At 35.0% G+C, this 16,709-nt stretch overlaps 1 protein-coding gene across 1 annotated transcript in view; it reads left to right on the forward strand.

The window, feature by feature from the left end:
• The window catches only part of ENPP1 (ectonucleotide pyrophosphatase/phosphodiesterase 1), a 73,557-nt gene that overhangs the window by 40,002 nt on the left and 16,846 nt on the right, over positions 1–16,709 (forward strand). The window contains exons 7-19 of the mRNA XM_055324660.1: positions 569–648; positions 1,633–1,752; positions 2,832–2,941; positions 3,857–3,922; positions 4,233–4,305; positions 6,877–6,985; positions 7,956–8,087; positions 10,051–10,082; positions 11,126–11,253; positions 12,585–12,654; positions 13,373–13,460; positions 15,104–15,273; positions 16,113–16,164. Of these exons, the coding sequence (XP_055180635.1) occupies positions 569–648; positions 1,633–1,752; positions 2,832–2,941; positions 3,857–3,922; positions 4,233–4,305; positions 6,877–6,985; positions 7,956–8,087; positions 10,051–10,082; positions 11,126–11,253; positions 12,585–12,654; positions 13,373–13,460; positions 15,104–15,273; positions 16,113–16,164 (1,230 nt within the window). The remainder of the gene's footprint in view (positions 1–568; positions 649–1,632; positions 1,753–2,831; positions 2,942–3,856; positions 3,923–4,232; positions 4,306–6,876; positions 6,986–7,955; positions 8,088–10,050; positions 10,083–11,125; positions 11,254–12,584; positions 12,655–13,372; positions 13,461–15,103; positions 15,274–16,112; positions 16,165–16,709) is intronic.

Raw genomic sequence — 16,709 nt, forward strand, 5'->3', positions numbered from 1 at the left:
ATGACACCAAGGCTAAATCTGGAGCAGTCTGACTTCTGTGCTTTCTCTAGCTTAAAGTCAGAAGATATCTTTTATCTTTAGAGCCGTGTTGAGTTTGTCCAGAATTAGTTGGTTGTGGATTTTCAGATTGGGATACTGTCATCCCAGCTACTGTTTCACCCGTGTTTTAATGTTGCAGATTTTGCTACCAGTGGAGTTTTTGTTTTTTGTTTTTTAAAACTACCTCTTATAATTTAGGTATGTAAGCACCAAGTAATATCAGACAGAGATCTAGTAGGCATCCTCATTACAAATGGTCCACCTAGAACTTAAGGTTATTGATGAGTATGGGATAATTATTTCAATGGCTTAATTATTTTGTTTGATATTTTTCTGAAAAAAATGAACTCTTAACATTGAATTTGAATCTACGGTGTTGCTTTATAAGTAGCCCTAAATTTTTATATGGTTATAAATTCCTCCTGGGTTAATTTTTTAATACTATTTAGATTTATTGGTAGCAAAGCTAGATGATGTAAACCGATTATCAATTGTATTTAATAACAATCTTTAATTTTTTCCCTTATAGAAAACTGTGGAACATATACCAAAAACATGAGACCAGTATATCCAACAAAAACTTTTCCTAATCACTACAGCATTGTCACTGTAAGCTCCAAGTTTCAACTTTTGTATGTTCACAGAAGTGAAATGTAAATGTTACATTTTTCGAGGGAATAATTAGACATCAGATCAGAAAAGGATAACTTTTCCAATATGTAGTTAAGCAAGGAAACCTAGTCTTTGCTCTGCCACTACTGCTGCAGTTTGGGGAAGGTCATTTTACCTTCTGGTCTCAATTTTTCCATCTTGAAAAGAGGTGACTAAAGTCTCTGAGAAATGATTTCTTGACTTCCTTTTGCCTTTCCAATCATCTTGATGTTTGAGTTTAAGCAATCACTTTGCCTGACTCTAGACAGGACTCTAGACTGTTTCTGTTTCAGTTTCCCAATTTAATTGGAGTCCAGAAAAAAAGTCAAATATATTAGGTATTAGGGTTGAAGCCAGAAAATTAATTCCTGAGGTTGTGTTAATGCAAGCTATTCTCAGACTCAACTAAAACAAAGTTTATTCTACAAAAATACTTTACTCAGCAATGTGAAAGGAAAATAGAAGAACACTCTTAAAAAATGAAGAGCTTATAGGGATGCCTGGGTGGCACCGTTAAGTATCTGACTCTTGATTTTGGCTCAGATCATGATCTCAGTGTTGTGAGATCCAGCATGAGTTAGACTCTGCTCCTTGTGAAGTCTGCCTCTCCCTCTGCTCCTCCCCCTGCTTCTACTCTTTCTCTCTCTCTCAAATAAATAAATAAATAAATAAATAAATAAATAAATAAATTAAAAAAGTCTTCATCTAGATCCTCATCCATAGCATTCCTACTTATTACATAATTTAAAACACGAATATTATAAAACATCTTGAGTGGTTGATCGTGTTTTGACAATTCCATTTCTTTGTTTTCTCTCCTTAACCTATGTTAAGTTTCTTGTAGCTTTAATTACCTGTTTCTCTTTGATGATTTTGTTCTCTGAATTTATTTAACATTAAAAACCTCACAACCTGCATAAAACTTGTTTTTATATTTTTTAGGGACTTTATCCAGAATCCCATGGCATAATTGACAATAAGATATATGATCCCAAAATGAATGCTTTCTTTGCACTTAAAAGTAAGGAGAAATTTAATCCTGAGTGGTACAAAGGAGAACCAGTGAGTTGTTTGTTCATTTTAGCTAATAAAATAGTTTTTTTTAAATTATTCTAATCTATTTCAATCACAGTAAAAAGATTTCCTGAAGCTTTTTTTTTTTCCTGAAGCTTTTAATAACCTACATCATTTATCATATCTGTGGTCATCCTTTTGGTGATGGAGATGAATGCTGATAATCCTAAATACAGCTTGTATCATTGTATAATGAGAGTAGTTTTATTTCATAGCTGGGTTGGGGAAATTCTGAACCATTTTTCTTTTCTGCTTGATTCTACCTTCTTGTACTAGTAGTTTATAACTGTAGTCTGGGGGCCACATTTTGATCTACATATAACAAATTGTTTCCAAAGGAGGTAAACTTTGAATTCATTTATATATGCTAACTTAGAAGATTCTTTCTTGCTGTGATTTAGATGTGTTCATTGTATTTTTAAAAAATTGCCCCAGAAATTCTGTGGAGACTTTTTTGGATAGTCTCAATATTCCTCTTAGAAGGAAAAAGAGCATGATGTTTAATTTTCAGGAAATAAATTCAAATTCTAGTACTGATATTTAAAATTATGTGACTTTGGGCAATTTTTGATATAGCTTGGTTTTCTCATATTTTTCCTGTAGATGATACCATTAACTACCTCATGGGGTTATTGTGAGGATTATCTAAATTAATAATTGGGATGCTTATGGGGATATTATTTAGAACTATAATTGGCAGTAAGTACTTAATAAGTGTTACACAACAAATATGTCAACAAATTAAACAGATGAATTTTTGGGAATATTTTCTTCTTTCAAGGGGAGCCCATTAAGTAGGTAGGGTTAGGGCTCTGAAAGTTGCAGAGGTTTTCAACTGATGGTGTCTATATTTTTTTAGACTAATTTAATCTCTAATTATTTCATTTCATTTTGCTGCTATTCAGAGTCCTATTAAGTGATTATTTTATAGTCTCACTGCAGGAACTTACTAACCTCAAAAATATTGTAGCACTTGAGAAGAGTGCATTGATGTCACATGAACACATACTTTCCTAATAGATGCACGGTTTTATAATTTTCTGAATTGCCTTCATTCTATTCCCCAGATTTGGCTCACCACTAAATATCAAGGCCTGAAAAGTGGCACATTTTTTTGGCCAGGATCAGATGTGGAAATTAAAGGAGTTCTCCCAGACATCTATAAAATGTATAATGGGTATGTATAGTTGTATTTTTTTTTCAGAATAGCTTATTTGTTTTAAATCTCAGCTTCTCCTTGTTATCAAGTCTAAGTTCCAGCATTTCTGTGATGCGTTGGCTGAAAAATGAGAATGGTCAGAATAAGAACTCTATCTCAGCTACCTTTTAGGTGGAAGGTAAGTAAGTTTTGGATGCATGGATGGCCAGTAAAACTAGACAGTTTTTTTCTAGAGGTTTTCTAGACAATGCTGGTAATGTGTTGGAGTTTGCATTCAGATCTTTGGGCAGGAGTAAAAAATGAAGTTGTGGTGACTGACTCCAACTTAATGTAAGAGTCACAAGTGAGTGAACTATCCAAGAGGTACCCTTTGTAGAATGTATCAACACATGGGTCATTCACCTGGAAGCAGTTACTGTCCTCAGAGAAATAATATCCTCAAGTAGATATAAGAAGAAAATTTTTATTTATTCATTATTATTTTTTAAAGATTTGCTTATTTATTTGAGAGAGAGAGAGAGAATGTGAGCAGGGGGCAGGGGGAAATGGAGAGGAAGAGAGAGAGTCTCAAGCAGACTGAGTGGGGAGCCCTACATGGGGGCTCAACCTCATGACCCTGAGACCACAACCTGAGCCAAAATCAAGAGTCATATGCTTAATAGACTGTGCCACCCAGGAGCCCCAAGAAGCAATTTTTTTTTTAAGAAGCAAATTTTTAAACCCAGTTACAGTTCTCATATGTGTAAATCTTAACCTTTGTTCCTTTATTGGGAAAAGAAATTTGAGTTTTCATATAAAACTTTTACATTGTTTCAAACACAATGCATGGGATTATTTTAGTCTTTCAGTGTTATTTTGAGTAAGAAAAACACTGCCATTTTAAACTCAGACCATTGTCACAAATTGTTTCATTTTGCTTATCCTTAATTTTAGTTCAATACCATTTGAAGAAAGGATTTTAGCTGTTCTTAAGTGGTTACAGCTTCCTAAAGATGAAAGGTATGTAGAGGACTAATTTCTATGATAAATACTGCTTTGTTTTACAGAAATCACACAATATTTTTAAATAAGTTGCAAAAAAAACCTTTGCAATTGGCTCTGGCATTTTATATCCAAATGAACTTTTTTAATGTAGCTCTAATAGCCACATTTTGAAGAACTCCAAATCTGTAAATTATTTCTTAGGAAGTTTAGAAATGTTACCCCAGTGTTGTAGACTTTTTACTCACTGTTGATTGTTAAATTATTCTTTCCATTCTGTTTTACAATGTGTTTATAAAATATTACATTTTGATGCTGTTTGATTTAGACCACACTTTTACACTCTGTATTTAGAAGAACCAGATTCTTCAGGTCATTCATATGGACCAGTCAGCAGTGAAGTAAGTGCCTTTTTTATCAGTGATTACTTCTAACTAAACCTTGCTTTGAAGCAGGCTTCTGGACCATTCTGTAAGATTCCATGATTCTGGAAGGAATAAGATGCACTTTAGTAAAAATAGTAGGGAGAATTGGTCTTATCTAAACTTCCTGCAATGCTAAATTGAACTGGTGATAAATTGCGTATTCTCATTTCCAAAGCTTTTATTCACTCCATTTCTCACTACATCAACTTAAAAAACTAAGGGCTCCTTGGAAATGCTGAAAATGGGTAAGACTCCAATTTTCTATGTAAATATAGGAGAATTAGTCCAATAGCACAAGAAACCTACTGTGACCTTTCCACCCTAGGGGATTATCTCTGATTTCTGAGTTTATGCTCACAACAGAGCTCAGGCATCAAAAAATAGGAAATTTAGTCAAAACTATAGAGAATTTGAAATAACTATGATTTTACTGAGCAGTTACTAGGAAGCTAGAGATGGGAAACAGCTCATAGACTAAGGCTGACAGTGTAAGGTCTTACTTGACCTGACACTCTTTCAGGAACTTAGCTCATCCTGGCTATGTTTGTAATCAGTATAAGGGCTTTATTTTATTTTTTAAAATACTTTTTTCAACTCACATTTAAAAAAAAGATTTTAAAATTTATCTGACAGCACAAGCAGGGGGAGCAGAAGAGGAAGAAGCAGGCTCTCCTCTGAGCAGGGACCCCATATATGGGGCTCAATCCCAGAATCCTGGGATAATGACTTGAGTTCGAAGGCAGATGCTTAACCGACTGAGCCACCCAGGGGTCCTGGTATAGAGATTTAGAAGATCAAATACTGCTTTCAGTTTTTGAGTGGCTATGTAATTTTTGTTTCTTGGAGCAGAGGAAGCAATAGCACAGATAATGATTTGAACTTCTTTCCTTGTACCTCTAAGCTGACTTCCCTTATGATGTATATTTTATCTGTAACCCGGGATCTGAAAAGAAACAAGAAATAAGATCTGTGAATATTGTTGGTCATAATGAAAGGAGAATCCATATAGCCAGGGACCCTAATCTCAGAATCCTTGTTTTCTTTTTCCCCATGTGACTCCAAGAGATAAAAGACCAGGAATAGCTAGAATTTCACCCTCAGGGTGGATATTTTGTAAGCTTCAAAGACTCTGTAGCACAGAGTCCAGACCAGAGCCTATACTACTGTGTCTGTCGTGAGCTCTGGTTTTGAGAGTGCTATTTGCTCTAAATGCTTCCTTCAGCAGCAGCAGGAGGAGGGGAGAACATGGCTCATTTTTTCTCACTTGAATTTAAAACACCTGCCTACACCATCTTCCGGTTTCCCTTACCCCAGGAAGGGATTTTTTTCTTTACTCCAGATTTGCCTCTCTTAAAGCATAGGTTCCTCTTGGATGCCATATTGTCAGCTAAAAGAGACAAAGAGAGAGGGAAGTTGATCCTCAGTCTAGGTCTGTATTTACTCTCTAGGTTCTTTCCATCAAAACCCATCTGCAGCAGCTCTAATGTAGTTAGTAATTCCATGTGCCTTGCTTTGCTTCTGGCCTTCCACTAAGACAAAATGCTCCTGAGAGGTGGAGTAAAGAAGACACACAGCTGACAATGCGATGATGTCATAACTGGAAGGGAAAACCTTCTTGTTGGTGTTATGTTGGTTTGACAGTTGGCCAGATGCATATTATTTACTTGTTCACTAAATTCCCTGACACTTAAGATTCCTGTCCAGGTCAGTTTGGCTACAAGTAAGTCTGAGGATCATTTTGTAATTGTTTGATGATCAGCTCTTAGAAGTTGTAAAGTCAGTACTGTCTATTCTAATTTCACAGAAGATTTGTCAAAGGACTACTTTTTTGATTCACCTGCATTAAGATTGAGCCCATTGCTTTTCATCATAGTCGCCAACTTGTAAACTCTGTTAAATTCTAATATTTCTGGCACATCAAAACCCACCTTATTTTAATACTTTAAAATTTGAATTCAAGTTGGATAGCTTTGCATGAATGAAAGACTGTATTAAAGGAGCTTGTTTCATATTTCAGTGAAATACATTGACTGTAGAGATGAAATACATTGACCATAGAAATAAGATTGATTTGATACATAACAGAAAGCACATGTAGAACTGCAAAGAATTTTCCTCAGGCAGCTTTGCAAAGAGAGCTGTAAAGGGAAATGTCAAAAAGCAAGTTGCTAAAACCATTTGCTCTTCTGTGTCCTTGTGATAAACTTGTGCAAAATACGTGTAGTTTGGAAGGAAATAATAGGTTGTATTCCTAAGAATTCTAATTTTAAAAATCAAATACAAAGAATTATAAAAAGCATTTCATGAATAATTTTGACATCTGGCAGTTAAGACAATCAGATCAGCTGGTGTCATTCCTAATATTTATAATTGAGCAAGTATGGGATTTGGGCCCTTCTTTTGTTAATGAGTATTGTCTTAACTGACCTGTCTTAGCCTAATGTAAGTCAGTTCATCATAGCATACACTGAACGTTCCCTTTATTAACAGATATAGAAATAGCCATTAGTATGGAATCCATCATATGAAATTGCTTCCCTTTCTTAGGTCATCAGAGCATTGCAGAGGGTTGACAACATGGTTGGCATGCTGATGGATGGCCTGAAAGGGCTGAACTTGCATCGATGCATGAACCTCATCCTTATATCAGACCATGGTAATCTGAATTTGTATCATTTGCCCTTCAGGTTAAATGGTGCCAAAAAGAAGTTTCCTTGATTGGTTATTGTTTCATTATTTCTTCTGATTGTTATAGTTAATTCTTTTTTTAATGTAGTTTTTTGTGGAAAGTTTTTAGAAAAAAATTATATTAAACATGAAGTACGAGTAAAACACAAAATTCACAGAAACCTAAAAGCCTATCAATGACAATACATCCATCTCCTGATTTGGGGAAGGTTTATACCAGGAATTCTGAATAGTTGAAACAAAGTTATTTAATAATAAATTTTGGTAAATCTAGTCTAACAATTTTAGATTTCATTTGAGCACATTGTTGAGTGCTTTTTCTATTTTCTTTACCACGATAAATCTGATTTCAGAAGCAGTATAAATTAATTTTAGCACTATGTTAATTTCATTTTTTACTTTGATCTTAGAACAGTAATAGCCTTGGGAGTACAGAAGTAATGAGTATATAAGAAAATAGAAAACAAATTCTTATTTGTTTTCTCTTGCTACTGTTTGCTTCAGAAATAATTACTAAAAGCTATTTCTAGAAACAGTTGTAAGAAGTTCTATGCCAAAGAAGCTGCAGTTCTGGAATGAGACTGAGAATTTTTTTGCTACCATTAGTATTTTGGATGATTTAGGGAAAATAAGTGGGCTTTCCTTTTCAGTCTGAAACTGTGATATTCCTCCTCACTCACATAAAGTTACTGTACTACATAAATAAGAAGAAACAGTAAATGAATTGTGGATGAAAGAAGGGAAAAAGTTCTTTTTTTTTTTTTGAAGTGGAGTGGTATATATAGCTGAAATTCTATGTCTTACCTATTAGATGTTTAACAAACATAAACACTGAGCATATAATTATTGAAATAAATTCTGGAGGTAAAAAAATTCTCTTCTACATTTAAATTCCTTATTAAAATTGCAAAATGTTTGGGAATTTTTTTTTCTCCCAGGCATGGAACAAGGCAGTTGCAAGAAATATGTATATCTGAATAAATATTTGGGTGATGTTAAAGATATCAAAATTCTATATGGACCTGCAGCTCGATTGAGACCCTCTGATGTCCCAAATAAGTACTTTTCATGTAAGTATACATGGATGCTAACTTGGATTATATTTATAATACTTTCCTCTAAATTATTATGTCTCTTCACTAAAGTGCATCAAAGTTAATTTCTTTTTCATGATCAGTTCTCCAGTGCAGATCTTTGGCACTCAAAGGGATTCTTTTCTTTTTTTTTAATAAATTAATTTTTTATGGTGTTCAATTTACCAACATACAGAATAACACCCAGTGCTCATCCCGTCAAGTGCCCCCCTCAGTGCCCGTCACCCATTCACCCCCACCCCCCGCCCTCCTCCCCTTCCACCACCCCTAGTTCGTTTCCCAGAGTTAGGAGTACTCAAAGGGATTCTATAAGGGGACTGGGTATGAGGACACAGGTCCAACCGCTTATCTTTGTTGTTCATTGCTAAGCATATTATTTGATGAACTTAGTACAATTTTATGTTGAAGTATGTGTTTTACTTGTATTAGGTTCAAGAATACTTGTACTAAAAAAAAAAACTGAAAAGTTCAGCTACACGTATTCAAGTTTAATAACATTCCATTAAAATAGCTTAGAGCTGTTATAGAATAATATTCCATTATGAGGAGAATGTTGGCAATTCTGTAATTCTTAAAATTCTATAAACAACTGGTTTTTGTCCTCATAAATGACTTTTCCTTGACCATTCCAAAACAGAGTAAGAATGTGTTTTGTAAATGGAGAAGAAATTTCTTCACATTCTGTCCTGACACATGTGGAACCCCACCTGCCAAGAAATGGTTTTAAATAGTAATTCTTTGGCAAGTGAGGTCCGTTTGCTAGCTGTTTGAACCTCTGTTGTAGCCACTTCTTGATTGCCATCTTTGTTAACTTCCAGATGCCTACAGCAGGTCCTGTTTATCTCTCTACTAAAGTAAACTTTGAAATAGAAAGAGATAAAAAGCTTGTCTGACATTTATCAGAATTAGGTTTGGGCATTGTGGTGCTGTATGTGTCATGTTGAATATTCATGAGGAGAAATAGATGTCACTGCAGGAAAATGTTTATGCAAATATTAAACAATATTAATATAGTGACACTAAGCATAGACTCTGTATATGCATGGCAAGTTTTAATTAGTAGTTTTTCAATTTATAAAAGTAGTATACAATTACTGTAAAACCTGTTATAAAAACTATGCAGGCAGAGGCAGTGCCCGGAACTGTTTAGGATGGGATGGCTAAGCTTTGACCACACCCTTATCTCCTTAGGCTTCTGTTTCCCAAATTAAAGCAAAAACTGTATCTATATTTATTTATCAGTATACATACATAAAATATATTTATAATACATGTTCTTTTATCTGAGTAATTTTCTCAACTTTATATAAAGTATACTAGAAGGTTCTTTGGAAAGCTAGACATTTATTGATTTGTAGCACAGAATACACTAAATCTTGCTTTGCAAATTCAGTTTCAAAGCTAGTCTACTTGCCCTCTCTTCTAAGTTCCCCTGTTTCCTTTTTATTTGGAAATTCTAGAATTACTGAATATCAAAATATGTAAAGTAAAACATAACAGTTTCCCTAAATATCCCTAATTCATGACTCATTTCCTCTCTCTAGAGATAAATCTTGTTAGGTTGGGATATGTCTTTCCAGATATCTGGTATGCGTATATAAAACATGTTTGTTTTTTTTTAATTTTTATACCATGAAATCGTTCTAGATCTAGGTGCATGGACAGATAAATGGGTGGTCAGATGGGTGGACACATGTATAAATTAACAGATGAATGGATAGAAAGTTATTCTGTAACTTGCCTTTTCATTGAACAATATGACATAATTTTAGAGGCATGGGGTGGTTGCCTTCTCAATCTTGCCAATAACTAATGATTTAAATAAGGTGCTTGAAACATATTTTGATATTTTAATATAGAGTTTGAGTTTGACATGCAGCATTTTTGTTTTAACTGTAGCATACCATCAACAATAATTTTTATCTTTGTCCCCCTTCAGTTAATTATGAAGATCTTGCCAGAAATCTTTCTGTAAGTATCTTTATATCTCCATTATCTAGTTATTGTTTGTTTGTTTAATATGTGTTTAGAAAGGGGGTTCAGTATCGGTTCTTGGGGGTTTAGCATTAGAATTTTTGAGTATATGGGCCAACATTTATATACTCTGTTGTTTTTAAATAACTTTGAGGATATGTCCCAATAAGCTAGCATTGAAAGTTTTTAAGGGTGTGCCTGGGTGCCTCTGTGGGTTAAATATCTGCCTTCAGCTCAGGTCATGAGCTCAGGAACCCAGGACTGAGGCCATGTCAGGCTCCCTGCTCACTAGGGAGACAGTAAAGAAATAATTGGCCTTGGTGGCTCAGTGGTTGAGAGTCTGCCTTCATTCAGCTCAGGGCATGATCCCAAGGATCCAGGATAGAGTCCCACATTGGGTTCCCTGTATAGAAAGTGCTTCTCTCTTTGCCTGTGTTTCTGCCTCTCTCTCTCTCTCCCTCTCCCTCTCTTTCTCTCTCTCTCTCTCTCTGTGTGTGTATCTCTCATGAATGAATAAATAAAATCTTTTTTTTAAAAAAGAAAATAAATAATTGGAAAAAACAGAAGGAAAAAATCTATAGCTATTTTACCATAGGTACTGTTAACATTATTACATATTTCCTAGCAGTCTTTTTATACCTATTTAAAAAATAAATGTCTGTCTTGTTGATAAGTTATCTACAGTACAGTTTTTTACATGGTATGTTTTAAGTATTAAAATTCTTGACATTGTAGTTCTAAGTGTTTGAAAATAATATAATCAGTAATAACAAAACTGAGTGCCAAAGTCTTAAGAGTTTGTGGGTTTTTATGAAGTCTGATTTCTTGTAAAAAAATATGAGTGCTGAATTGTTGGGAATGGTCAACTGGTACATTATATAACTGGTAAGAACTCAGTTATTTTTGTATCTGTGACTTATTGAGCAGTCTGGTAAAAATTTTATCAGAAAAAATTCATACAGAATTAAGCAATTTCAAGAGAAGTTTGCACCTAAAAAGATATGGAAATAAGAGTTTTTCTTTACCTCCTATAATTTCAGTGCCGGGAACCAAACCAGCACTTCAAACCTTATCTGAAACATTTCTTACCGAAGCGTATGCATTTTGCCAAAAATGACAGGATTGAGCCCTTGACATTCTATTTGGACCCTCAGTGGCAACTCGCATTGTAAGTTTGATGGCTTCCAGATAAACTTAACCTCATATGTTAGTAATTCAATGTAACCATTGGCCCCTTTCCAACAATCTTGTTATATGAAAATTGTACAAATAGATTCTCTCCACACTATCCTGGAATTTCTTAACCTTGGCCTGTTGACCTTTTGGGTCAGATAATTCTTTGTGGTGTCCTTCACATTGCAGGATATTTGAAAGCATCCCTGGCTTCTAACCATTAGATTAAAAAGCACCCTTTCCACAGTTGTGCCAACCGAAAGTGTCTCTAGACATTGCCAGAGTTTCCCTGGGGAGAGCCATTCACCCTCAGCTAGATACCACTCCTCTGCTCACATCCATATGATTATTTCTTATGTTCTACATTTGTACTACCACTTACCATTGTATCCCTGCTGCACATTACAGCTGTCCTACTAATACCTTTAAATCCAGCAAATAGGGTGCCTGGGTGCCTTCAACTCGAGTCATGATCCGATGGTCCTGGGATGGAGCTCCTGAGCAGGAAACCTGCTTCTATTTTTCCCTCTGCCACTACCCCTGCTTGTGCTTATTCTTTCTCTCTGTCTACCAAATAAACAAACAAATAAACAAATAAATAAATATAAATCCAGCAAATAATTGGTAAAACCTCTTTATAATGAACGATTACTTTCTTCATTTTACAGAGTTGTTTTTCACCTCAGTTTTTTGGTGTGTTGGAAAACTAGTTGAATGGTTAATATTGTTAATATCTCAAAACATGATAATTAACTCTTTTGATGGTTGTCAGGAAGTCAGGGATGATAAAGCAAAGCCTAAGCAATGAACAAGGATTCAGTTAATGTTTCACTCCATTTACTAGAGAGCTGTACTTTTAGTGTCTGGAAGAAAAATATGAAGGAAGTGGTGGTCTTTACCCTCATGAGAGAACTAATATTTCAATGACATCTATTATATTCCAAAGATTTCTTTAGACTAAACCATTTAATTTGTACAAATAACCAAAAACAACAAAATTGAAACCAAGAAAAGAAAACTAGCTTGTTAAAGTCACAGCTAGTAAATAGCCTAGTCAGCATTCAAAATCAACTCTGTGTCAGTGCTTATGTCTTTTCTCCTCTATGCTATATTGCTTATAGAGTAGATTTATCTACAAAATAAAAGATAAGGGTAGCCAGTTAATTCTTTCCAAGCCAGGTGACTTTGTTTGCTTTTTTTTTTTTTTTTTTTGCTTTGTTTAACAAAATAGGGCCTTATTCTTTATTAACATAAATAATGTCATGATTATAAATTTGGTACTATGAATAGACTTTACATCATTAATTCATACTATGTCAAAATTAGGAATCCTTCAGAAAGAAAACATTGTGGAAGTGGATTCCATGGTTCTGACAATTTGTTTTCAAATATGCAAGTAAGTAAACTTGTTATACTTTAAAAAATGATAGTTTATATCTGAAGAAAACTGTATGAAGTTATATTATAGACTTAGAAACATAGAATATGATTATATGTCTTGAATGAAAATCAATGAAGCATATAATTTTATATAGCTGTTTTACTTTGGGCATTACATTAGTAGAATTTTGTTAAAATGTTATATTCGTGTTTCATGAACTTGTGATTTTTACCTTAGACTAAATTTCTAATAGTTATTTGCCCGTATTTCTGCTCCATTAAGAATATTGCTCTATAGTAAATGAAAACTAGTGATTTAATAGGGGAAAAGATATTATGCTTTTTTCCTAAATGAAGATAATGCCTTATATTTAACTAACAATTTAAATTTTCAAAATATACTCACAATGATTAATTTGATTCCTACTGCACTGTGTGTGGTGAGCAGGGTGACATTTATATCCCATTTTACAGATGAGCAATGATTTCATCATCTGTTCTGACTGTCAAGTCAGGATTGCAGTAAAGCTGAGAGAAATAGCCCATGTGTCCTTAGATTAAATGTGCACCACGGGTTAAAACAGTATCCCGTGGAGTCCATGGACACAAGCATTTTTTCCCATTATCTTAACCAGTTTATACATATACAGTGTGGATAATATAAAATAGTTTTTGTCACTGACTACATACATAGCTGAAATGAATCGACAAACTGACTTTTCTGGCCAATCTAGGCCCTCTTTATTGGCTATGGACCTGGATTCAAGCACAACATTGAAGTTGACTCCTTTGAAAATATTGAAGTCTATAATTTAATGTGTGGTAAGTGTGAACAGGCTTCTTTCATTTTGTCTGAAAACAGAGCTGATATAGGACTATCCAAAGTAGGCCACGTGGTGGGCTCCTTTATAGAGAGGGTGATGAGGGGAAACAGACCTTCTTCTTCCCGACCTGGAGTCATTGAAAAAAAATATGGGGATCATGCCATCTGATTACAAATGTTTCTTCCACTAGGCTGAACACAGGTAAACTGGAACATCCAGAGCAGGTACATCCCCAATGCCTCACACTTTGCCAGGACTTGGGCTTAATTATATAACATTTGAAACAGGCCTGGGGGGAAGCCTGAGAGAGTTTGGAGTCTGTGAAGGGTATACCAAACAGGCAGAGCCTCTGGTAGTAATCATAGTTGAATGGATGACAGTGTCAAGGTGGTAGAAATTGAGGAGGACTCATTAGATACATTCTTGGTTTACTCTGTACTTTCTTAATTAGTACTTTTATTTTTTTATTTTTTTTAATAATAAATTTATTTTTTATTGGTGTTCAATTTGCCAACATACAGAATAACACCCAGTGCTCATCCTGTCAAGTGCCCACCTCGTGCCCGCCACCCAGTCACCCCCACCCCCGCCCTCCTCCCCTTCCACCACCCCTAGTTCGTTTCCCAGAGTTAGGAGTCTTCCATGTTCTGTCTCCCTTTCTGATATTTCCCACTTATTTTTCCTCCTTTCCCCTTTATTCCCTTTCACTATTATTTATATTCCCCAAATGAATGAGACCATATAATTAATACTTTTATGGTCAGATATGTGTTTTAAATATTACTTCCTTTTTCTGATAATGATACCAGGCATTTGCAAAACTTAAATATGTCCTCAGTGTGATTCTTTCAGTGGGAACCTATATATTTAAATGAATTAATATGTCCTAAAGCACTTAAAACAATGCCCAGCACATCCTAAGTGCTTTACTATAGAAGTGTTTGCTATTTTATTTTTAAAGATTTTATTTATTTATTTATGTGTGTGTGTCTCTGTGTGTGATGTGTGTGTGTGTGTGTGTGAGAGAGAGAGAGAGAGAGAGAGAGAATAAGTGGGGGAGGAGCAGAGGAAGAAGCAAATTCCTCACTGATCAGGGAGCCACATGTGGGACTCGATCCCAGGACCCTGGGATCATGAGCTGAAGGCAGATGCTTAATTGACTAAGCCGCATAGGCACCCGTGTTTGCTGTTGTTATTACCAAGAGTATGAGTCAGACTCACACTAAGCTATTTTTGAATCCTAGGTCTTACTCCATTAAAGCTTTGAGGCCTTGAGCAAAACACTGTGATTACTCATCTACCAAGTATTGACAATAACTTATTAAATTGTTTTGAGGATTAAGTAAGAAAAATATATTAGCACAGTGGTTGGCATATAATAAGCATACTAATGGTGGTAACTATCCTACACATTAAAATTCAGAAGTTTCTATAGAGAACTACAGCATACATATCAGTAATTCTATTAAGAATACCTTAGTCATAAATGCTCTAAAATTCAAGAGAGTGTTACAGTTTCATTTTAGGTAGAGAGTAAACTCTTTTATAGATAGGGTTTAAAAAAATAAAAATCAAAGGATAAGTCTACTGTTTATTTGATTTTGAAACCTCTAATGATTTATCATTCTTGGAATTATGCAGATTTACTGAATTTGACACCTGCTCCTAATAATGGAACTCATGGAAGTCTTAACCACCTTCTAAAGAATCCTGTCTACACCCCAAAGAACCCCAAAGAAGTTCATCCCATGGTACAGTGCCCCTTCACAAGAGCCCCCAGACGTAACCTTGACTGCTCTTGCGATCCCTCAGTAAGTATCTTCAAAAACGTAGCCCAGTTTGATCTTACGGCACCCTCTGCATAGCTTGTGTTCTAGGAACAATTAATGGTCAAATTAAAATCTATGAGTGGGCATAAATATATATTTATGTTTAATTCTGGTAGAACACTGCACCACTTTTATTGTTTATTTTTCCTCTCCCTAGTTTTTGCATTTTCACCTCTGTCTCTATCCCTTGGTGCTGTGACTTGACTTAGGTGCAGGTTGGGAGAAGTCCAGCTAAGTCCTGGAGCATCTTGAATCATGAGAATCTGTGCTGTTATCCTAGCAGTGAGGTCTTTATTATAAACCAATCACAGTATTCTTTCTCTAAAATATATCTCAATTTATTTTAAATTTAGAGGGAAAATCACATTTCTTTTGGTATGAAATGAATATATGGCACTGTTTCTTTTTTACTCCTATCTTCACATACAGTTGTAAGAAGATAAAAATATGTGACAAGTGAACAAAACTGATAGTGTCCTTAGAGATTTGGGGAGCAGTTGATTTTATGCTTTCCATTTTGTTTTAGGCTCAAAGAAAGACTATAAGAATAGTGATAAAATGATAAAGCAGCAATTTTCATTTTTCATTCATACTGTTGGGCTTATGTAACAGTTTTGTCTTTTTGTAGCTGTCATCTGACCTTTTATCCTCTTCTTCAAAAAAATAACTTTCACTTGTACAAGATGGTTTTACCTTTGTCCCATGATGGAATAATCAGGCTGTAGAAGTTGTTTCTTTCAAGATTAAAGCATGTCTTAAGACAAAAGCAAAATAAAACCCCATGTCTCTCGTTACTTAAAATAGTACTATTACCTTTTTAGGTTTTGCCAGTTACAGATTTTGAGACACAGTTGAATCTGACTGTGGCAGAAGGTAAGACATGTTTACTCTTGAGCTTGGAATGTGGAAGCAGGCTTTTTCTCAACAGTATCAACCACAGAAAGTTGGTTTGGGGACATTAGTTGAGAACAATGAAACATTATATGGTCTCATTCATTTGGGGAATATAAAAAATAGTGAAGGGGATAGAGGGGAAAGGAGAGAAAATGAGTGGGAAGAATCAGAGAGGTGACAGAACATGAGAGACTCCTAACTCTGGGAGATGAACAAGGGGTGGTGGAAAGGGAGGTGGGTGGGGGGTTGGGGTGAATGGGTGACGGGCACTGAGGGGGGCACTTGACGGGATGAGCACTGGGTGATATGCTATATGTTGGCAAATTGAACTCCAATAAAAAAAATAATGAAATTTTAAAAAGACCATAGAGAACTCCAAAAAAAAAAAAAGAGAGAGAGAGAACAACCAATAACTTAAAGGTAGTAGTGGTGGAGGACCACCTGAGGAAACAAAGAGATGTCATTGCTTGACACTCTAGACTGTTCATCATAAAGAAAGAAGGAATCTTTAAAGCACATCATAT

Source organism: Nyctereutes procyonoides, unplaced genomic scaffold, assembly GCF_905146905.1.
Source record: "Nyctereutes procyonoides isolate TBG_1078 unplaced genomic scaffold, NYPRO_anot_genome, whole genome shotgun sequence".
Lineage (NCBI taxonomy): Eukaryota > Metazoa > Chordata > Mammalia > Carnivora > Canidae > Nyctereutes > Nyctereutes procyonoides.